General features: G+C 44.5%; 1 protein-coding gene across 10 annotated transcripts in view; it reads right to left on the bottom strand.

The window, feature by feature from the left end:
* Positions 1-24,327, bottom strand: part of LOC140429889 (phosphatidylinositol 4-phosphate 5-kinase type-1 beta-like) — a 193,323-nt gene that overhangs the window by 50,975 nt on the left and 118,021 nt on the right. For 9 of the 10 annotated variants that reach the window (XM_072517419.1, XM_072517411.1, XM_072517413.1 and 6 more), the window contains 3 exons: positions 23,519-23,671; positions 12,435-12,734; positions 6,414-6,625 (listed from right to left, as the gene is read on the bottom strand). In XM_072517419.1, coding sequence (XP_072373520.1) covers positions 6,414-6,625; positions 12,435-12,734; positions 23,519-23,671 — 665 coding nt within the window. The remainder of the gene's footprint in view (positions 1-6,413; positions 6,626-12,434; positions 12,735-23,518; positions 23,672-24,327) is intronic. The other variant, XM_072517420.1, reaches the window with a different exon arrangement.

The following is a 24,327-nucleotide window of genomic DNA, read 5'->3' on the forward strand; positions in this document are numbered from 1 at the left end:
AAAACAGACTCGTCGGCGCCAAGTGAATCTTAAAGAACCAGCTGTCACGCAAGCGAGATGCGTGACATTGGATCCAGAAATGAGACCCCCCAATGCAGCAGGCAATTTAGGCGTTAAACAGACTGAAGGGAAAAAAACGGCTAGCACAGAGGGAAACGCCCACATCTAAACAAGTCACATTGTTCCATTGAGACTTAAACACGTTAGTAGGAATACACAAGATGGCCTGGTTCAGCAAGGGTGATTAACTCAAAATCCATTGTCATTCAGGGCACTCCTGTCTGACCAACTATTAGCCTATTACAGAGTCTGATGGCCTCTTTGTTCATCAACGGGAGGTTAGTTGCATATCAATAGCATGGCTTTGTTCTTTTGTATAAACGGGAGACAAGATAACACTGATGGGTTCACGTCTGGACACCCCAGGAGAGAGAGCCTTCGCATGGTCGGGGGGGGGGGGGGGGGGTGCGGCAGAGCTGAGAGAGAGCAAGAGCAAGAGAGAAAATACTGTTTTGAAAGTTACAGGGGGTGAATGCTTTGGAAATCGACCGAGATGGTTATGAAAGTTGCCATTGAGACAGGCTTTGGAAAAAGGGTTCAAAACAAATATCCCTACCAGAAGGAAAATTGTTTCGTAAATGCAAGTATTGCCTTTGTCTGCTTGTAAAAGTGGCATGAAAGCCGCATGTTCTGTTAGCGTTGTTTAATGGGAACCAGCATGTTAAGATTAAGAAACTGCATGCAATCCGTTGTTAGGGCTGAAGTTTAAAAGTTTAAATAGTGTTTTCTTTTGTTTTGTTTTAATGAACTTTGTTTCTAAAATAACTAAGCTCTATTTATTATATTATCACTCCTGGAATGAATCAATCTTTCTGCACCATCTTAAAACTTAAAAAAGTTATGGTTCTGGTCCAGCCTATTTGCCACTGTTGAGAGCGGACCAGGCGTCCATAACACAGCTTTGGAGGAAATTGGTTCGATTGGTTGGCTGGCAACCTTTGGGTTGGCCAGGGACAGTGTTCTGCTTGACAACGGTCAGTGATTGGTTCCTGCGGGATGCTTCCGAGAGAACCAGGCAGAAGTGATTAGACGTCGATAGGAGAAGGAACAGTTTCTCTCTCGTTGTAAATAACTGCTTTATTGTTCTAAAACTAGCGAGTACCTGGCACATCTTTATTAAAAACTTGAAATGATCTTGAACCTCCTGAGAAAGTAGACAACCTTGCCAGAGAAAAACCATCTCAAGCCTGGAAGGAAGACATACCGAAATGAGATCTTGAACTCCAGAAAGACGTCAATCAGAAGCCATCTTAGTGCAAAGATCCTTTATCCTTTTATTGATAGTTTCTTTACCATAACAAGGTTATTGGTGCTTAAATTTTACAAAACCAGAGTTTGCAAAGTTTTCCCAGCCTTGGCAATCAATCGAAAATCTGTGCTGAAGTTTATTGGCTCAGCCAAGGACCTCGGGTATTTTAAAATAACATCTAATTTCACTCGTGTTGTGACTCTGGGTCAAGTGGAGCTGGAATTGACCGTGCACTAGCTCAGGAGGTCGTGACACAAAGTCAAAGGAAATGCACTGATATCGGGACGACAAGGATGGTGGGCAATTCCATTATGCTACCAATTCAATTATTTTAACATAATATATGAAAATGAGGTTGAAGTCTGATCTAGAACTCCCAAGCCCACCTTGACATTAATTCAGAGACATTTGCAAAACCAAACAGCCCTGTCCACATAACTGTCTTGATGATACGAGAGGCTCTTTGTACAATGGCCTATGACGGACAGAAACAGCCATGGTTAAAAAGAAAAGCTAATGAGTAAAAATAAAGACATCCCATCAATCCTTTCAACCCTATAGCTTAACCAGCCTAGCTTTGAACTGCCTTCTAAAATAGTCTTTGGCATAGACTATTAAGAAAGATAAATAAAACCATATGTTTATCACCTTTGTCATAAACTTTTGAAACAAGTTTATATGTTACAAATTTACATTTTATTCCCTTGAAATTCTTGCTTGACTTATCGTTTAAGCAACATTTTGGACTCACCTTATCTATACCATTAAATACTTGATAGGGCCTCTGCTTGAGCGCTCTACTTTCTAGACTCTCTAATCTTTCTCATAGTTCACCATCTTCAGATAGGGATCATTTGTGTTTGTCTTCTACAAACACTATCCGATCCAATCAGACACATGCTGTGCTTCATCGGGAACTGTTAGGTTCTTAATAAGCTAAAGAGCAACCAGGTAGATGCTACAATTCATCGAGCAACAGGTTGGCAATCAATCTAAGTGACGTTTATGAAACAGAACAAGTAATTACTTCGATTGGCATAATCAGTCAGAAAGACAAATTTCCAGGGTAAGCCTATGGAGTTGGTGACATTTCAGAGCCATCCTTTTCCTCGACACGAATTTGAGATATCTTTTTAAGAAATTATATTATAAAAGCAAAATACTAGAGATGCCATAAATCTGAAATGAAAACAGAAAAGGCTGGGAAAAACTCAGGATTCGGGCAGCATCTGCGAAGGGAGATGCAGAGTTTCCAGCTCAACGTGACTACTCTTTGGAGCTATGTTGTCCCAAGACCGTCCTATCACAGTAAAAAAATCCAAGGTGGCACGGCCAGCACTGACGCATTAACTCTTCTCGTAGTAATATTGAAGAGCGAGAACATGGACACAAAACTACAAGTTCAAATGGACTAAGAACTGTAGACTCAATCCACTAAAGTTGGTACAGGTAGAAAAGGAGATTGAAAGCATGCTCAAGAATAATATAATTGAAGTGAGTTGCAGCAATTGGAGCTCACCTATTGTGATGGTACCAACACCAGATGGAAGGCAATGAATGTGTGTGAACTATAGGAAAGTCAATGCAGTTATGAAGTCATATTCATATCCTATTCCTCGCTTGGAAGACTGCATTAAAAAGGTGAGACAAGCAAAGTTCATTACCAAAAAGGCTTACTTAAAGGACACTGGCAAGTACCTTTATCAGAAAGGGAAAAGAAAGTTTAGGTTTTGAAATGGCAAGCAGTCTGTACCAGTTTAATTTATGCTTTTCGGAATGAAGAATGCGCGAACAACATTCCAAAGAGCAACCAACAAGGTCATTTCTGGACTAAATAATTGTGCAGTGCACATAGACGATCTGGTGTGTTCAGTCAAACATGAAAGGAGCATTTAGAACATTTAACGGAATTGTTCGGTCGACCACAAGAGACTGTCTTGATGGTAAACTTGACTTATGAAAGCCCAAGTCACATTCTTAGGCTATACTGTTGGACATGGTTAGATGGCCCCACTGAATGTGAAAACGAATGCAATTGGCGAGTTCACAGTACCATCAACAAGAAGAGAGGTTCTGAGATTTCTTGGCATGAATGGTTTCTGCAGAAAATGTATATTGTGGTTGCTCCATTGACTGAACTTTTAAATCTGAAAGTTAAAATTTCATTGGAAGTCAGAATGTCAGGAGGCACTTGACAATCTGAAAATGGTATTGAGCACCGCACCGGTTTTGGCAACACCACATTATAACAAGAAATTTAAGGTGGCCATTGATGCGAGTGGCATGGGCATTGGTGCTCTACTGTTAGAAGGAGACGACAAAGGTATAGAAAGACCTTTATTTGGTTATTTTTCCAGAAAACAAAATATTACTCAAAAGAAATACATGACGCCCATCGGAGGCGGAGCATCGCGGAGGCCCTGGAGAATCCCTCCCATTGAGTTTGGTAGTGACTTTGCAACATTTTGACATTTATGCTGCTAACAATTCATCAGAGAGAATTGTTTATACAGACCATAATCCATTTATGTTATTGGAAACGTTTAAAGATTGAAATCCAAGACTGTGTGGATGGATTTTATTGCTGCAACCATTTAACGTGAAAATTATACATGTTGCAGGAAAAGAAAAGGTGATTGCAGATACGTGCTTCATCATGACAGATGTATGAAAATGGAACATTCAGATTTGGGAAAGAATGAATGCAGAGGACGATGTTGCAACATCCTGGGCTAGTGCGTGCCCACTTTACCCGGAGTCGCAATACAATTGAATTAACTAATAATTCTTCGAAAAATGTACAGTCCTTGGCCCTTGGCTGCCTAATAATTACAGTCGCCAGCTTTGGAAATTTAAGTGGCAGCACGGTGGCGCAGTGGGTTAGCCCTGTTGTCTCACGGCGCTGAGGTCCCAGGTTCGATCCCGACTCTGGGTCACTGTCCATATGGAGTTTGCACATTCTCCCCGTGTTTGCGTGGGTTTCGCCCCCACAAGTCAATGATGAGCAGGTTAGGTGGATTGGCCACACTAAATTGCCGCTCAAATGGAAAAAATGAATTGGTATTCTAAAATTAAAAAAATTTAAACGCAATTGCTTTTAATTTAGAACAAGAACTATAATGAAACATGTAACAAACTGGTTAACTATTATCTAATTCCTAATCCCCCATTCTAACTTGCCCCCACCGTCTAAACACACACAAGACAGACACAAACAGAGGGCAGGAGAGGGGTGAAGAAAAAGTCTTTCAGATGGCTGTCTTTAAGCAGGTTTCAGAGAGTGAGAGCGCGCGAGAGCACGAGCGAGGCAGCACGAATGCGCGAGAGACACAGCAAGAGAGAGAAAGCGAGAGCTCCGAGAGAGAGTGTTTGTGAGAGAGAGAGAGAAAGAGAGAAAGAGAGAAAGAGAGAAAGAGAGAGAGAGAGAGAGAGAGAGAGAGAGAGTGAGAGTGTGAGAGAGAGAGAGAGAGAGAGAGGGAGAGAGAGCAGGACCTTTTCCATGCGCGCCCAGGATTCTAAAGGAGCTCCGAGGGTCTTTGAAAAATTGACCACCAACTAATCAATCGAACCATGGCCCACCCCTGTCGAGGATGCTGAAAAGTCGGAGTCTTGCTGTCCAAAGCAACAGGATCATATACCATGTTGCAACTTCTCAGTTCCTCATTCTCTTTGCTGCTTGACTTAAAGATACATGTCCATTATGGGTCAAAATTATAATGGCAAAACTAAAGAAAGGGGAAATAAGGGAATCAGCAGGAAGACCTCTTACAGTTTACAGATGTTTAAATTTGGATGCATAAATATGAAGAGTTAGGTATCATCTAGAGTAATAGTGGTGTTTAGTAATGAATAGCGTTTAAAGTTGAAAAGGCTTTGGAAAATGATCCCACCTTTTCATATAGCTGGTTCATTTTTATTTTTAACCGGGGTGGGAAGGTGTGATGAATGTAGAAATGGTTATATATTACATTAGTGGCAGTATTATTAAAGAACATAGGTTAAGTCTGTGTACCTGCTAAAGCTACAATTTAGAAGTCATAAAAGGCGAGGTCATCATTGATTCTAACCATTTGCTTGTTTACATATAGGGGGCTAATGGGACATGGTTATGATTCCTGGAAATTTCCTGGAGAGTAGATAATGTATGAGGGGTTGTATTTAGTCCTAACTAAGCATGTCATGTGACACGAGTTGAATATTGATGTAATTAATGGGAGGAGCCAGGTCTGTCTGTAGTATTACAGTTTGCCATAGGATTTTAATCTGCCAGGTCTGTCTGTGGGATTACAGTTTGCCATAGGATTTTAATCTGACAAGACAGAAGGATTTTACGCTGAACAGCCGTTTTGCCAAATGTTGCTAGGTTGAGTAAAAGTGTACTGGTTCTCCTCCTCAAAGAGTCTCTCCGTCAAAAGTCTCTACGCAACTAAGCAAGTAACCTGTTTGTTAACTTTATTTACAAGTGCCATTTGAACTGCTGTTTGGGGTTCTTGTCCGATATACCTATCAAATTTATGGGACTGGACTGGTACACCAACTCCAAGCAGATAATGAATTGTACGACTCCAGTTGTGATTAAACACAGCCATAACTTTTGTATGGTTGAATATTATGGGCGGCACGGCAGCACAGTGGTTGGCACTGCTGCTTCACAGCGCCAGGGTCTCGGGTTCGATTCCCGGCTTGGGTCACTGTCTGTGCGGAGTCTGCACGTTCTCCCTGTGCCTACGTGCGTTTCCTCCGGGTGCTCCGGTTTCCTCCCAGTCCAAAGACGCGCTGTTAGGTAATTTGGACATTCTGAATTCTCCCTCTGTGTACCCGAACAGGCGCCGGAGTGTGGCGACTAGGGGATTTTCACAGTAACTTCATTGCAGTGCTAATGTGTGCCTACATGTGACACTAATAAAGATTATTATTATATTAGTCAGTTATTGTTAATTAATAACCCAGTAGCATAGCATACCATTACATTCCAGTGTGCCTGTCCACAAATGGAAGGCAAAATAGTTGCATTGCAAGCCCATGACTCACCTGCTAATAAAGTAATTAGTTTCACTAAGGAGAACATGGGCCAACTACAGAAGAGGATATTGACAGGACTTACGTATCATCTGTTCCAACTGATTCCCCTGATTTAGTCACACCCTGTATAGATTCCAAGGCTGTGGAGTACAAGACCTTCTGTCCTCCTAGGCGTTTTCCATCGGAGGCAGTCTGGAGGTTCTCTGCTTCCTTCTCTTTCTCTCTAATGGCAAGGTCCAAGTTGTGGATTCCCAACAGCAGGCTGTAGTCCATGATTTTGAAACTCTCCAACACCTGGTGACATAATAAACGGCCAGTTACCATCGCGCTGCAGAATAGTCAACAGCAATTTCACGTTTTGCATAATTTACTGAGTCACCCAAGTTCCAGGTCACTGGGTTAGTGGCATCGTTAGACTGGACCCAAAATTTTTTGACTCAGTTGCTAAAGGGGATTGAAAACACAGGAAGAAGAGAATGATAGGATTGTAAGAGGTAGGAATATTTACATCTCCCTTGGTTTCTGTGGCTATATCGGAGAGACCAAACGTAGGCCGGGTGATCGCTTTGCTGAGCACCTTCGGTCTGTGCGCATTCAGGACCCTGACCTTCCTGTTGCTTGCAGTTTTAACACAAGACCCTGCTCCCATGCCCACATGTCTGTCCTTGGCCTGCTGCAATGTTCCAGTGAAGCTCAACGCAAACTGGAGCAACTGCATCTCATCTTCCAGTTAGGCACGCTGTCATGTTGGGTGTTCTGATGCACAAATGATCCAACACGGCTGTAGATGGTACAACTCTGTTTTATTGTCTAATCAACAATAACAACTAACTACTGGCTTGGGTAGGTGCTACCCCCCTGCTTCACCAGGTAACCTGTGGACCCAGCCCCATCACTATCTTTATACTGTAGGGCACGGTCTATGTCTGAGTGGCACGCTGTGAGCTCTGTGCTCTGAGCTATCTCCTGGTAGAATGAGCAGGAACTGTGGTGTTCCCTGTTTTATAGTGCGTGTGCTCTCACTGGTGATTGGCTGCGATGTTGTGCGTGTGCTGGTTGGTCCAACTGCCTGTCCATCAGTGTGTGTAATTGCACCATGATATGCTGATGTGGATATCATGACACACACTACAGCCTTCTGGTCTCAACACTGAATTCAACAACTTCAGATGATTAGCTCTACCCCACCTCGACCCCTTTGTTTTCATTCCATTCAGTTCAACTGCCTTTTGCCTTTTAATTCTTTCTCGTCTTTCTTTATATATATTTTTCCCCCACTCTTTCCCCCCTAACTTATCCCCCCTCTCTTTACCTTTTCACTCCTTTGCTTCCCCCTTTTACTCATTTTACCTTTCTCCCACCCATGTCTGTCCCCCTCCCCCCACATCTACATCCGTCACAGTTTACCCTTTGATTTTAGTTTCTCTGCCGTTTGGTCTTTCACACCTTTTATTCTCCCTGGGGACTGCCATTAGTACCCTGTCCCCTTGGTTTCTGTAGCTATTAGCACTCTCTTCCCTTGGTTTCTGTGGCTATGTCTCATCTTTCATTCCCTCACCCTACAGTATAAATATCTCCCACTTTCTATGTCTCTTAGCTTTGACAAAGGGTCATCTGGACTCGGAACGTTAGTTCTTTTGTCTCCTTACAGATGCTGCCAGACCCGCTGAGATTTTCCAGCATTTTCTCTTTTGGCTGCATTTATATAGCGCCTTTAACATTGTACGACATTCTAACGTCTTTCTCAGTAGTGTCCTCAGACAGAATTTGACACCAAGCCACATAATGAGATAGGAGGGCAGGTGACCAAAAGCTCAGTCAGAGGGGTAAGGAGTGACGGGCAGCCAGTGACGCAGAGGTTAGCACTGCTGCCTCACAGCGCCGAGGACCCGGGTTCGATCCCAGCCCCGGGTCACTGTCCGTGTGGAGTTTGCACATTCTCCCTGTGTCTGCGTGGGTTTCACCCCCACAACCCAAAAAATGTGTAGGGTAGGTGGATTGGCCACGCTAAATTGCCCCTTAATTGGAACTAAAAAAGAATTGGGTACTCTAAATTTTTTTTATTTTTTTTAAAAAGAGGTAAGGAGTGTTTTAAACAAAAGAATGTTTCCTCTGGTGGTGGAATCAACAATGACGGCACAACACTGGTTAATGGGATGACACTGTGATCTCCAGGCTTACCCATCTCGATCATTGCTCATGCCCCTACCTTCCGCCCGAATTATCACCTTCCACACAGCTTCCCCTAGAGCCTGGACTGTGTTGCTCTCTCACAAGCACTTGGTATGGGTGTATGGAAGTTATGAAAATCAGAAAAGAACAAGAAGTTAAACAGAGGAGCAACAGTAAATGAGAGGAGTTGATATTAACCGTGACTACAGTTTGACAAGTGCTTTGGGATATTCTAAGAATGTTAACGATGCTGGATAAATGTAATCTTTCTTTTATAAAGGGACAGGGGGTAAAGAGAGTGCGTCAAGAGCAGGAATATAGAGAATGGAAAACTGTCATGGTGAAAGAGGTTGCTGTGCTGAAATTACACTGCATAGAATATGCTAACTCAAAAATAAACTCAAAAGCTACTATTGAAACATGTGCATTTCCATCTGGAAGACCATGTTCAAAAAAATGTGACTATTATTTGGATATTCCTTCAAGCTCCTTTTAAACAGGCAAGCAATTGTTTCAAGCAGACAAAAACTTAATTCTCTTCCCTGCTCCTCCCATCCCTATCCACTCCCAATTTCCACCACCTGAACCTGCTGTTAAAATAATCACTGCCTTCTCATTTCATTTCATTTCGCAGGCATCACATTTCACAAATAATAAATCCATCATTCACATGGGTCACTAAACATGAACTGTGTACAGACTAATGTACCAACACCCACACATTTCTCATTCAAAATTTATATATATATATATATATATATATATATATATATAAAATATATATATGAAAAAAAATCAACTATTCCGATGCAGAGTGTTATTTCCATATTACGTGCTCGAGTGGTAGAATGGTACAGAGCAGGTTTTGCATTCTCTTTTCTAAAATTCTTTTAAGATGTGGGAGTCTCTGGCTAGGCCAACATTTATTGTCCATCCCTAATTTCCCTAAAGGTGGTGGTGAACTGCCTTCTTGAACAGCTGCGATCCCTTTGGCGTAGGCATACCCACCATGCTGTTAGGGAGGGAGTTCCAGGATTTTGACCCAGTGTCAGCGAAGGAACGGCCGATATATTTCCAAGGCAGGGTGGTGTGTGGGGTTTGGAGGGGGACCTCCAGGTGGTGGGGTTCCCAAGTATCTACTGCCCCCATCCTGCTCAGGTAGCAGTCATGGGTTTGGGAGGTGCTGATAAAGAAGCCTTGGGAGTTGCTGCAGTGCATCTTGTAGATGGTACACACGGCTGCCACTGTGCGTTGGTGGTGGAGGGAGTGAATCTTTTTGGATCGGGTGCTAGTCAAGTGGGCTGCTTTGTCCTGGTTGGTGTTGAGCTTCTTGAGTGTTGTTGGAGCTGCACTCATCCAGGCAAGTGGAGAGTGTTCCATCACACTCCATGCTTGTGCCTTGTAGGTGGTGGACAGGCTTTTTGAAGCCAGGGGTGAGTTACTTGGCACAGGATTCGGAGTTTCTCACCTGCTCTTGCAGTCACTGTATTAATATGGTTAGTCCAGTTCACTTGGCAACGCCTAGGGTGTTGATAGTGGAGGATTCAGTGATGGTAAAATCAAGGGACGATGGTTAGATTTCCCGTGATCACTTACACCTTACCTCTTGCATTCAGCTCTTAAGTCCATGTTTGAACCAAGGCTGTATGAGGTCAGGAGTGTCCGTGAGCAGGTTGTTGCAAAGCAAGAGCTGTTTGATAGCACTGTTGATCGTCCCTTCCTTCACTTTGCTGATGATCGAGAGTAGACTGATAGGGTGGTAATTGGCTAGTTTGGATTTGCCCTCCTTTGTGTGTACAGGACACACCTGGGCAATTTTCCACATTGCCGGGTAGATGCCAGTGTTGTAGCTGTACTGGAACAGCTTGACTAGGGGTGCGGCAAGTTCTGGAGTGCATGTTTTCAGTACTATTACCGGAACCTCGTCAGGGCCCATAGCCTGTGCAGTATCCAGTGCCTTCACGTAGAGGGAGTCGTATTGGCTGAAGACTGGCATCGAGACGTTGTGGCCTCTGGACAAGACCGAGGTGGATCATCCACTCGGCACTTCTGGCTGAAGATTTGTTGCAAATGCTTCAGACCTGTCCTTTGAACAGATGTGCTGGGCTCCCGCATCACTGAGAATAGGGAATATTCGTGGAGCCTCCTCCTCCAGTGAGGTGTTTACTTGTCCACCACCATTCCCAACTGGCAGGACCGCAGAATTTAGACCCAACTCATTAGTCGTGTTCCTACTCTGCAGGATAAGAAAATAAACTACTTGCATTCATACATCCTGACGTAGTGCCTTTCAGTACATCAGGACAGCCAATGAAGTCATTTTCAAACAGTGTCACAATTGCAATGTAGGAATCATCAGCGGTCGTGGAGAATGTTCCCTCTCCAATTGGCTGAGAGACGAAAAGGTGTTGTGACAATTGGCCTGTTGACCACCAATGGCGGGTGTATTGAGGCGGGGCTGTGGGAGCTAAGGTTACGGACCTCCAGGATTGTCTGGGAGTCTCCTAGAATTGAAGATTGAACTCCAGGACACTGCTGCGGGTGACACCCAGGAGAAGAATCATAGGGACGTTAGTATTTTTTAATATTATTTTTTGACCACATTCAATCATTGGTTTGATGAACAGGCAGCCAACATGGGAAAGGGGTGTGCAACAAGGAAGGGCGAGATGGGTGACTGATGGCAAGACCGTTGGCGTGCCGAGGGGGGAGCAGTTAAAGTCAAGAGGTCATATAATGAAATGCCCAGGAATAAGTGCACCCAAAGTTGGGAACCCTACATTGCACCGCCAAACACAGATCGCAATTTCAAATGAACGATTAGGGAGATAGGAGTTAATTTCAACACCTCTCACCATGTTGGTTAGGATGGAAACGGGTCGAGCGGACACGAGGCCCAGCTTTCCTTACCAGTGGCAAAGTGTTACAATCAGCCCATTTAGCGTGTTGAAAACCAATAAACTCCGATACCCCTTCAGGACAGAACAACGTACTTAAGCATGGATCGTTTTACAAAGCTTTCATGTCCAACTGGCCTTCACGTTAGGCAAATCTCTTTCCTTCCTTTTACGTGCACATTTTTAACATGATTTATTTTAAAGTTCTTATCGGCCCAGACTTTGCAGCGGCAACGATGTCAAAACCGTCGGCCTTTGCAGTTGTTACTTCTCTGAAATAGTCAGCAATGCCTGGAGTGCGCAGGCAACAGAGTAACATGCAAATCAGCTATTTGCTTTTACAAAAGGGCGCATGTGGAGGTTGCCACAGACGACAATTAGAAATCCCTAGACAGGCTAGAACTTCTACTCTCCGATTCACTGTAAAAATCCTTGAAAGATTTATGCCTTGTTGAATGAGGTGTAGTCTGGCTTTAAGTGCACAAAGTTCAGAACTATTGTTAAACAGTCTCGCTGGCTCTGAAAGAGTAGTTCTATACTTGTTGAGCCAATTTTTTCCATTGTAAGAAATTGCACATATTTAAAAAATATATCTTTAAAATTGGAAAATTTAGCTTCTACCAATGTGTACAGCCCATTCATTTATTTTTCTCCACTTGTAAAATGAAAAAAATTATAATTGCGAAATGCCAGTGACTTTTACTTCCTGGTTTGCAGTTTGTGAAAATCCTTCAATGTGATTGGATGCTTACGCTAGATTACCTTTGTTGATGGCATTCCTGCTGCTGGACACCTGGAGATCCCCCTTGACTTGGCACCAGATTCAAACTAGAGATCGCTCGATCTTAGCGGGCAGCTTTTTGATGCTGACCGCCAACCCTGGACTAACTTATCTAATTAAAAATCGGGGAAAAAGCGAAGTAGGAATGTCAAAAATCTCTTCATATTTTGGCCGATTCCTATAGGCCCAAGGTGAGCAACATGCTTCTGGTCACAAAGAGTAACATCAGGTATTGCGTTAGGTTTCTACATACCCGACAATCCCTCTGAAGTGTTTTAATCAACGCATTATATGTTTCGGCATCGAAAAAAAGGCCATCGGGTGTCTCCTGAATAAAGTCCAAGTCTTTGAACGTGGGCACATTTTTCTCCCTCTCCTTCCTCGAGGCCCTCCGTTTGTACGTTGACCCTTTCAAATCGTACTTGTGATGCATCCTTACGCAACGCGGCAACACGTTGTTCATAACCACAATCCTGATGTTCGTGCCTCCCGACTGCATACAGTACAAGCCATAAAACTTTGGCAAAAGTGTCCTAGGATTCTGGTTTAAATTCTGCAAAGAAAAACACTGATTAAACTTTTTAAAAAATAAATAAGGAGAACTGCATAGCTACACTTCAATGACGGCAGAGTGGTGCACGATGATCAAAGTCAAGTCCCGCATTTACGTGGCAGTCAATGAGGCTGATAAGGTTTAGAGTACAGACTTGAAGCATGACGTGAAATTCATTATAGATTAGTAATCCCAAGAACATGGAAGGTACATTAGCTGTCATGTTGACTAATTAAAACCGGATTCCTGCCTGCAGAACAATAGTGGAGATTGGGTCTATTATACAATGCATGCGTGTACGGATTATCCATTAACCGTGATATTTAGGGTCGCATAGTCTTCAGTAAAACTCTTTCCAAGTTTTTCTACGGATTTTGTCTGGAATTGCATTTGGCTCAGCTATTCCATGCTGCCGTCGTACGCACCTTCTCTACTCACCAGACTCAAAGACCTATCATTTCTTTTTCTGTAAATTATTGATCAAGTAACAAGGCTCGGGTTCTGCTTCCTCGGGGTCAGAATTTCAAACTTGTAGTGACGTACAAGTTTGAGACAAGCTTTGCAGAAGTGCAAAGTTCAAACTTTACAACATACAGTGGGAACACACGACTTATAAATGTATTCAAATAGTGTGTCAAATCCAATCAAGTGTCTGGTTGAAGTGCTAACACTTTTATATGGGGGTAATGTGTCAGTCATTTTACACGCAATCAAGGTGAGTGAGTGGTTAATAAGGGAGAGAGATATGCGGCTCTTGGGAGAGGACAAACGCCATTGATTGAAAGCAGAGATAAGCTTTGGGGAAGTGCAAAGCTCAAACTTAACAAAGTGCTCCAGGAGTGAGAAACTTTCTAAAAACTCTTCAACAAAAATAGAACCTAGAACATCCAGTGCAGAAGGAGGCCATTTGGCCCATTGAGTCTGCACCTACCCACTTAAGCCCTCACTGCCACCCTATCCCCGTAACCCAATAACCCCTCCTAACTTTTTTAGTCCCCAAGGGCAATTTATCATGGCCAATCCACCTAACCTGCACATCTTTGGACTGTGGGAGGAAACTGGAGCACCCGGAGGAAGCCCACGCTGACACGGTGAGAACGTTGCAGACTCCACACAGTGACCCAGTGGGGAATCGAACCTGGGACCCTGGCACTGTGAAGCCACAGTGCTATCCACTTGTGCTACCGTGCTGCCCTAGGAATAGATAGGAAAGTATATTGTGGAGATGACATAGGGAGTTTGCAGATGGATATAGATAGGTTGAGAGATTGGGGTGGGTAAAAATCTGGCAGGTGGAGTATCATTTGGGAAAGTGTGTGACGTTGTTCACTTTGGCAGGAAAAATAAAAAAGCAGAGCGTTGCTTAACGGAGCAGCATGCTGAAGTGCAGAGGGATCTCAGTGTTCTTGTGCACGAGTCACAAAACGTTAGTATGCAGGGGCAGCATGTAACTGAGAAGGCTAATGGGATGCTGTCCTTTATTGCACGAGGTTTTGAACAATAAAGTAAGGATGCTTTGCTTCAGTTGAGCAGAACATTGGTGAGACCGTATCTCGAATACTGTGTGCAAATTTGGTCTCCTTAAGAAAGGATGTAAACGTGTTGGAGGCGGTTCAGAGGAGGTTCACTAGATTGATACTTGGAATCGGCGGGTTGTCTTACGAGGGAAGGTTGGACAGGCTGGGCTTGTTTCCACTGGAGTTTAGAAGAGTGAAGGGCAACGTGATTGAAGTGTATAAGATCGTGAATGATCTTGACAAGGTGGATGTGGAGAATAAATTTCCTCTTGTGGGTGAGCCAAGAACTAGAGGGTACTTTGTTTTAAAATTAGGGGTCGTCTGGTAGGATAGTTTTTCAGAGGGTTATGCAACTTTGTGGAACTCTTTGCCTCAGATAGTGGTGGAAACAGAATATTGTTAAGGCAGAGGTAGATAGATTCTTGTTGGAAAAGGGAATAAAAAGTCATCGGGGTAGATGGGGAACATGGGAATCAACACAAACAATTCAGCCATGATCTTATCGTATGGCAGACCAGGTGGAAAGGGCCGAATTATCTACTTCGCTTCTATTTTGTTTGTTTTTTCTATGTGTAAATATGTACTTTCACAAACTTCATTCATGAATACAAAATGTAGTTATTCATTAATTAAAAATTGTACAGCAGTCTCAGGGCTGTAGCTCGAGTCTCCTTGCCTCAGAGTCTGTCTCGCCATGGGGTGATTCCATACTCCCGATTGGTTGCATAGGCCGTGACCCTTACTCAGTTGTGGTGCCCTTAAAAGGGACAATCATCACATCCCTCACCCTTGAAGTCAATAACTTAAAGTGACTAACTCACTCAGTCCTAAATTTCAAAACAATAAATTTAGAGCACCCTATTAGGTTTTTCCAATTAAGAGGCAATTTAACGTGGCCAATCCAACTACCCGGAATATCTTTTTGGTTGTGGGGGTGAAACCCACGCAGACACAGGGAGAATGTGCAAACTCCACAGGGACAGCGACCCAGGGCTGGGATTGGTGGTGGAGGGTTTGAATGTTTGTGGAAGGAGGGGCAATCAAGCGGGCTGCTTTGTCCTGGATGGTGTTGAACTTCTAGAATGTTGTTGGAGCTACACTCACCCAGGCAATTGGAGAGTATTCCGGTGGAGAGGCTTTGGCGGGGGGGGGGGGTTTGAGTTACTCGCAGTAAGATTCATAAGCCTTTGACCTGCCTTGGTAGCCACAGCATTAATATTGCTAGACCAGTCCAGTTTCTGATCAATGGTATCCTCCAGAATGTTTATTGGGAGTCCTTCCTATTGATAGTCCTTCCATCGTGATTTGTGACCAGTCTTTTTCGGCCTCTGAGGGGGTTCTTGACATATACCCTATCGGCCTTGCAGAACCCTTGTCCATTTCACGGGACAACACCGCACCAACACCGCATGGGGAGGTGCCGCACGTCAATATCAGTTCTTCAGATTGGTCGAAGTGCACCAACAGGTTTGACGAATGTAGTACTTGCTTTACTATGTTGAAAGCTTCCCCCTGGGGAGACGTCCAACGATGGTATTTCTTTAGCAGAATGTGCAAGGGAGTCAATACCATCGATAAGTTTGGTAAAAAAAAACATCTATAGTAGTTTACCATCCCCAAAATTGATTTGAGTTCAGTTGTGTTTGTTGGGACAGGTAGCTCTTTATCACCATGACTTTGTCTACCACGGGGTGTAATCCTTGTGCATCTACATGGTATGCTAGGTAGGTCACCTCAGTGACTTGAAAGGTGCACTTTTCTTTCTTGAGGTGAACTCCAGCCTCCAGAAATCTCTTTAAAACATCGTCTAAGTTTGCTAGATGCTCGGCTTCTGTTGATCCAGTTATAAGGACATAATCAAAGTACAACCCGTGGTAGCTCCGTAGCAGACACCCCATTGTCCTTTGGAATATTGCACATGCCGAAGACATGCCAAAAGGCATGCGTGTACTGGAATGGACCTTTGTATGGCTATTGGAACATACTCCGGGAAACGTCACTTAATTCGAATTGCTGGTATGTGTGACTCATATCCAGCTTGGTGTATGATTGACCTGCCAGCTTTGCATACAGGTTTTCAATTCTAGAGATTGGCTATTTATCCAGCTTGGAGGTCTGATTAACTGTTAGCTTATAATCTCCGCAAATGTGAATGGTCTTACCAGTTTCAATACGGGAACTATAGGTGCTGCCCATTCCAAGAACTGAACTGGCTGGATAATGCCTCGTTCTTCCAACCTGTTTAACTTAGTATCCACTTTTGCTCAAAAGCCAAATGGTACTGGTCTTGCCCTAAAGAATCGGGGAACCGCCTCTGGATTCACACAAATCTTAGCTTGTAGCCTTTCGATTTTGCTTAATTCATCACAGAAGACGCTCTAGTGTTTTCTTATCAGTTTGGGCAGTCCACTTGCTGCACTTAAATTTCGGCCCAATTCAGCTTGATTTTCTGACGTCGGTCGTGGCCGAGAAGGTTGGTATTTCACCCGTCACTATTATCACTGGGAGTTGGGTGGACTTGTCTGTAGCTTACAGGTGTGGTGCCTTTTATTTTATTGCTTCTCCCATATAAGTCTTCAACTTGGCAGAAGTGCTCTTCAAGTTCAATATTTGGACTCCGTCTCTTAGGTACGGAAATGTTTGATCGCCCAGCAGTGGCTAATGGTCCTGGACCCACTCCATATTTTCATAGAATTTACAGTGCAGAAGGAGGCCGTTCGGCCCATCGAGTCTCATCGGCTCTTGGAAAGAGCACCCTGCCCAAGGTCAACACCTCCACCCTATCCCCATAACCCAGTAACCCCACCCAACACTAAGGGCACTTTTGGACACGAAGGGCAATTTATCATGGCCAATCCACCTAACCTGCACATCTTTGGTCTGTGGGAGGAAACCGGAGAACCCGGAGGAAACCCACGCACACACGGGGAGGATGTGCAGACTCAGCACAGACAGTGACCCAAGCCGGAATCGAACCTGGGACCCTGGAGCTGTGAAGCAATTGTGCTATCCACAATGCTACCGTGCTGCCCCAATCTTAAGGGGCTTCCCATTTAACCGGAGTGTTACAGTAATAGGGTCGGTCTTGCCTGTTTTTAGATTAAACAGTGAGTGAATACCAGAATAATGGGCGCAAGGCTCTTCCACATTGTATACTTGTAACGTTTAGTTGATCGATTGCTCGGCAACTTGACTGAGCTTTGCACTGCTTCACCGAATATCCTCTTTTGTGGCAATAAAACATTCAGCCTCCTTAAACTAACTTGATTCAGGAGTGTGGTACCTCCACATCGGAAACATTCCACTTTATGTATTACTGAGTGATTCTGTACCATTTTGTTGGTGGTTGAAATAGTTTCCCGCTTCACAGCTGCTTGGGAGGTTTTGGTGCTACAGGTGGAAGGTGCCAATTTGTGTGCTCTGCATCTCTTGTGCATCTTTTTCAGTGCTTTCCATGGTCAGTGCTATCTCCATTGCTTGTTTTAAATTTATGTCGGCCTCTGCAAACAATCTGCTTGAATAGCGTCATAGTTCATGTCACAGACTAACCGATCCTGCAACATGTCATTTGTGCAACAGCCCATGACTGTAGATAGCTCCCAAAATGTCTCCTTCCCTAGGAGCCTGTCTCACCACAGGGTGATTCCGCACGCCGAGTCCAGATTGGTTGCACGGGTCATGTGACCCTTACTCCGCTGTGTTGCCCTTAATAAGGGGCAATTACCACAATATGTAACAAGCTTGGAGCTGCACCTCGGTTAAAAAAAAAGGAGCCATGACTAAAAAGCTGAAATTTAGATGCATTGTGGTGTTGACAGAAGACGGCATGTTGGGGCTATGTTTCTGATTCTATGGGACAATCTGCTGGCCTTCCAATAATACTTTGGGTATTTAAACATTTACCTAATCCACCAGGCAGGTTTATTCAGCTCCAGGGGCGGGATTCTCCGCAATCGGCACGATGTCCGCCGACCGGCGCCAAAAACAGCGCGAATCAGTCCGGCATCGCGCCGCCCCAAAGGTGCGGAATTCTCCGCATCTTGAGGGGCCGAGCCCTCGCCTTGAGGGGCTAGGCCCGCGCCGGACTGATTTCCGCCCCGCCAGCTGGCACGGAAATGACTTTGCCGTGCGACGCATGCGCAGGAGCGTCAGCGGCCGCTCACGCCATCCCCACACATGTGCAGTGGAGGGGGTCTCTTCCGCCTCCGCCATAGTGAAGACCATGGTGAAGGCGGAAGGCAAAGAGTGCCCCCACGGCACATGCCTGCCCGCGGATCTGTGGGCCCCGATTGCGGGCCAGGCCACCGTGGGGGCACCCCCAGGGGCCAGATCGCCCCGTGCCCTCCCCCAGGACCCCGGAGCCCGCCCGCACCTAGTCCCGCCGTTCGAAAGGTGGTTCAATCCACACCAGCTGGCGAGGGTCGACAGCGGCGGGACTTCGGCTCATCGCCGACCGGAGAATCGCCGGGGGTGGGCACGCCGACCGGCGCGATTTCCGCCGACTGGCGTGGCGCGATTTCCACTCCCGCTGAATCTCCGGTGGCGGAGAATTCGGGACACGACGGGGGCGGGATTCACGCCGGCCCCCGCCGATTCTCCGACCCGGTGGGGGGTCGGAGAATCGCGCCCCAGATCTCCACGATTGAAACGGAAATGAAGAAATCTGTGCTTCTCTGGGGAAACAAGCTCAAACACTAAGATCTAAATATTCCAGGTTCAATCTTCACTCTTAATTAGCTGCTCTTGCCTGGAATGAAGCTCAGGCAATTGCATTAGGGTGGAATATTGGCCGCGAGTTTGTACCAATGGTAATCTCACCAGCCCCATTGAAAGTGTAGGTGTGGGCATTGGGCAAGGACAGAATCATGTCTTCTTGAATAGCTTGTAGAGACTGAACATCAAATAGTCTTACAAGAACTGCTGCCACTTGGGCAATTAGTAGAAAAAAAATTAAAATGTTACACCAATAATACCAAAATCAACATGTTCCACTTATCCAATCTCAAATGTTAATTCTCAGAGCTTCTCAAATCAAAAACTTGCATATTGTAGAGGAAACAAATAGTATTTTTTGTTATTTCTATAACTCTGGAGTCGCCTCAACAGTGTAGAAGAAAGGTCTTTATTGGGGAAAATTTAGATTTGATTAATTTCAATTTGTGTTTAAATTCTAACCATGAAATAAAATCCGTTCACTCTTCCCACATTTCCTTGACCGAAGAAGGAAAAGGGAAGCGACATTTGACTTTCTTGAACAGGGGATGACTGCTCCACTCAAACACCAGGTGAAGCTGGACAATTCTCCCTTCCACGGAGAAACAGGCGGTTCTCCTTGGAACAGGAGAAGGTTAAGGGGGGGGTTTGATTGAGATGCTCAAACCTGTGTGGGATTAAGGCAGAATAAAGTGAAACTGTTCCCAGTGGCAGGAGGTGGGTTTACCAAAGGACACAGGTTGAAGAACCAGAGCATGTGGAGATCTAGAATGCACAAGACTTAAGGCTGCTAGATGCAGATTCAATAGGGAACTGTATAAATACGTGAAGCAGAACAAAATTGGAGGACTGAGAGACCAACTGGGTAGTTCTTTCAATGAGCTGGCACAGGACCGATAGGCTGAATGGCCTCCTTCTATGCTGTATCACGATGACAATGCATTTAAAAGCAAATGGTAGAGGGCAGCACGGTGGCGCAGTGGTTAGCACTGCTGCCTCACAGCACCGAGGTCCCAGGTTCGATCCCGGCTCTGGGTCACTGTCCATGTGGAGTTTGCACATTCTCCCCGTGTTTGCGTGGGTTTCGCCCCCACAACCCAAAGACGTGCAGGCTAGGTGGATTGGCCACGTTAAATTGCCCCTTATTTGGAAAAAATAAATTGGGTACTCTTAAATTTTAGGGGAAAAAAAAAAGCAAATGGTAAATTGAAATGCAAGAGTCATTATGATGCGATGCAAACACTTACTGCCAAGGCTACAGAGCCAAGTGTGATCGTGCTCTCACGTGGAAATATCATAGCAAAGAAAGTCAGCCAACCAACATAATAGGCTGGGAAATTATCACAAAGAATAAATCTGATGACTTATACAAAAACTTTACCTATTTGCATCGGTCTCTTCAAACCACACACAAACTAGGCTACTGTGAGTAGGCAACGTTCCACTAAGTTTCGTAGTGTTTTGAAAATATACCATGACAAGCTCGTGTCTCTAAACCACTTTGCAAATTGTTCTCCGTTGTGTGTTCATGTTTGTTCCTAGTTGGAACAATGTTACTTTGAGAGTTCGATCACGTGACGTTTGAGCGGGATAACAGTTAGCCTTTTCGAGCAGCCTGTGAGAATACACCTTTCCAATAAAGCTCTTGTTTGTTTGTATCTTTGTGGTCTGCAAGTCCATCCTTAAAAAACACCAGAAAGAAAACTGGCGTTGAGGCTGGAATCACACTGGTAGCAACCCCGAGGAATTTAAAAAAAAACATATACAAAAGATCGTTGATCCGTGCGCAGGCATCCTAAACGGATTAAGAAGCTAAAAACTTTGCTACACCAACGCTGGCAACAGAGGAAAAGCCTAAGGATCAGAAGGTAGCAGCTGCTGAAAATGCTCTAAGAGCAGCTTTGGCCGAGGCTCAGGCTGGCAGTGGTGAGACCAAGACGAAGGCTCGGCATCACTGTCACAAATGTCGGTCAGGATCGAGAAACAAGAGCTGAAAGGTTTACGGAAGATGCATCTGATCGCTTTGACAAAAACGAAGGTCGAAAATACACTGAGAAATTTGGCGACGATGTCCAGAATGCATTTACGAGCTCCCTTTGTAAATTCCCAACCGCAGAGGAAGAAGAAATGTCAAAACGCCTGATCGTAAGGAACTCTCGAGTTTATTTGAAAGGACATTCAGTTTGGGATAAGAGCTGCAGGCTCCCTTCACGCATCAATGCTCAACAAGAATGAAAAGATTGCCGATAGTAAACAACGGCAACATCAGGAGCAAAAGGAGCCGGCACAGGATCTCACCGAGGATGTTTGGACGGGAGTTTCTACAGATGATCAAATGAAGAGAGTTGGAGCTGCTCAGAGTGCCGTCTGCACCTCCAATATTCCTTTCCTATTTCACTCTGTACAGCGGCATCTGAAGTCCAATGAACACACTAGCAGCAAGAACAATTACCGTAACCTGACCTTTCTTAACAAACCAACCCGAAAGGCTAAATTTGACATGTTCTTAAAGAACGAGAACCCTTTTGGAAATCCTCAGGAGCAACAGCTTCAACTGGGGAGGTTGGAGGTTGCATTCCAGAAACAAGAGCCAAAATGCGAGGGTGAATGCAGCGAGAATGAAGCCTCGAGGGGAGAGATGCAGGGTCTGACAGAGGCCCCGCCACAATCTGGAGAAGCACTGTGCCAAGGTTTAGGTACAAGAGGCCCTGCTATGCAGGCTGCAGGGGCAGAAAGACAAATCAACAGCCTTGGCCAAGAACCCAAGAGGCTAAAAATGGAGCTTGAGCAAAGCCTGAGAACTCCAACTCCACCTTACTCCAGCTAAGATCTATCCTGGGTGTACCAGGCTCAGCAATGCGAATGAAAGCTCGTAGCCTCTGCAGTGAAAACACAAAAAAAATCAAGCGTCTTGAGGTTCGCTGACAATCACACAGGAACCAAGGCCCTCTGAAATGTCTAACTTATTGACTGTTGGGTTTGTCAATTGCTCAGATTGTAAATTTAGATTGTTAATGTGATATTGTGTGTCATTGTCGGAACCTCAAGTGGTAAAGGGGGAGGAAAGTGTTGTGTGTTCATGTTTGTTCCTAGTTGGAACAAGGTCACTTTGAGAGTTTGATCATGTGACATATTGATGATGACATCGGCAGTTTGGGTAGGATAACATTTAGCCTATTCTAGCAGCCTGTGAGAAAACACCTTTCCATTAAAGCTCTTGTTTTGCTTGTACATTCGTGGTCTGCAAGCCTATTGTTTAAAAATACACCCTCCTTTGGTACAAAACCACCTACACATTCCCGTACCAGCCTCCCCGAACAGGCGCCGGAATGTGGCGACTAGGGGCTTTTCACAGTAACTTCATTTGAAGCCTTCCTGTGACAATAAGCGATTTTCATTTCATTTCATTTCACAAAGTCAGCTGCCCAAGATTTGGAATTCAGTCCCTTAACCTCTCTGCCTCCTATACTTCTATCTCCCTCATCAAAACCTGCCTCTTTGACCAAACTATTGGTCCATGTCCCAACATCTCCTTATGGGCGCAGTGTCAAACCTTTTCCTATTAATGCTCCTGTGAAGGATCCTGGGTCATTTTGCGACATTGAAAAGGTGCTGCCACACAGAGCGGAGAGAGGCCTTCGGTCCGTCGAGTTGGTGTTCACTCTTTTAAAGGGTAATCCAGTTCATCCACTCCTCAGCTTTTGCCCACATCCCTGCAACTCTTTCTGCTTCACGTATTTATCCAATTCTCTTTTGAAAGTCACTATTGAATCAGTTTCCACCTTCTGACATCACAAACATCTAGTTATCAACATAAAACATCGGGTGGTATGGTGGCGCAGTGATTAGCACTGCTGCCTACGGCACGGAGGACCCGGGTTCGATCCCGGCCCCGGGTCTCTGTGCATGTGGAGTTTGCACATTCTACTCATGTCTGCGTGGGTCTCTACCCCCACAACCCAAAGATGTGCAGGGTAGGTGGACTGGCCATGCCAAATTACCCCTTAATTGGAAAGAAAATAATTAGGTACTCTAAATTTAAAAAAAAAAAAGTCAAGATAAAATATCACCCGATCAGTTTTAGATTTTCATATACCACTATTTTTAAATCTAATTTTGAATAATATTGCTTCATAGAATTTATAGTGCAGAAGGTGGCCATTCGGCCCATCGAGTCAACATTGGCCCCCGGAAGAACACCCTTCCGAAGCCCACACCTCCACCCTATCCCCGTAAACCAGCAACCCCACCTAACGTTTGGACACTACGGGTTAATTTAGCGTGACCAATCCACCTCGCCTGCACATCTTTGGACTGGGGGAGGAAACCGGAGCACCCGGAGGAAACCCACGCAGACACGGGGAGAACGTGCAGACTTCGCACCGACAGTGACCCGTGACCCAAGCTGGGAATCGAACCCGGGTCCCTGGTGCTGTGAAGCAACGGTGCTAACCACTGTGCTACCGTGCCGCCCCCACAGTGCTCTGTTAATTTGGCCATTTCAACGCATTAATTGCACAAAGTTTCAAAATCCCTAAATATTTGATCTCTTACCATGTAATAGCCAGGTAACAACTTCTGCAAGAACTCTGCTTCTTTATGCTGGACAGTCTTTATGATGAATTCATCATCACTTGTGACATAAAATAAGGAGCCACTGGCCCCAGGATTAGAAAGTTCAATCAATGGTTCATTGCACAAGGAATACTGGGGGGTGGGGGGGGGGGAAAAAAAAAAAGGAGATTTAAAAGAAAATAAATTAACATGCTTAACTTGCCTAAACAATTGCAATGTAATTTCGCTGAAATTAAAACATTCTTCACTTTTCTGCAATATGATTATTGATGAATGAAGCCCACCCACCAATTGACCAAAGCACAGAATTTTAAAAAGGAATATCATCCCTTTCAAGACAAACTGATCTGGGTCCGCCTTTTTTAGGATTAACATGCAACATTGCAAAGGTCGCTAAGAACATTTACCACACAGTAAGGGGATAAGTGCAACTTTCATAATCCAACATACGTCAAGTAAGTGAAAGTTCTGTTTACATCGATATTTGTGGTGCAAATTAAAACTTAAGAAAAGATAGACAGGCTGTGTTCAAACCATATATGGTTCTAATTTGTTTTGAGACTGGCACTAGCCTGGGGCGCACATACAAAAACAAATGAGAGTTGACCGACAATTAATCATTCAAGTATTTGGAAAAGTATTGAAAAAATAGCTGAACTACTGCTGAGTAATGTTTCAATTTCCTTTCCTTCACATTTTGAAAGGCATCCCACTCAACTTGGTGCAATAGGAGGGCAGCGTAACCAGGCAAAAACAGAATATTCGCACCTGTCTTAGTCATTATCAGG

Source organism: Scyliorhinus torazame, chromosome 9 (genome assembly GCF_047496885.1).
Source record: "Scyliorhinus torazame isolate Kashiwa2021f chromosome 9, sScyTor2.1, whole genome shotgun sequence".
In the NCBI taxonomy this organism is placed as follows: Eukaryota; Metazoa; Chordata; class Chondrichthyes; order Carcharhiniformes; family Scyliorhinidae; genus Scyliorhinus; species Scyliorhinus torazame.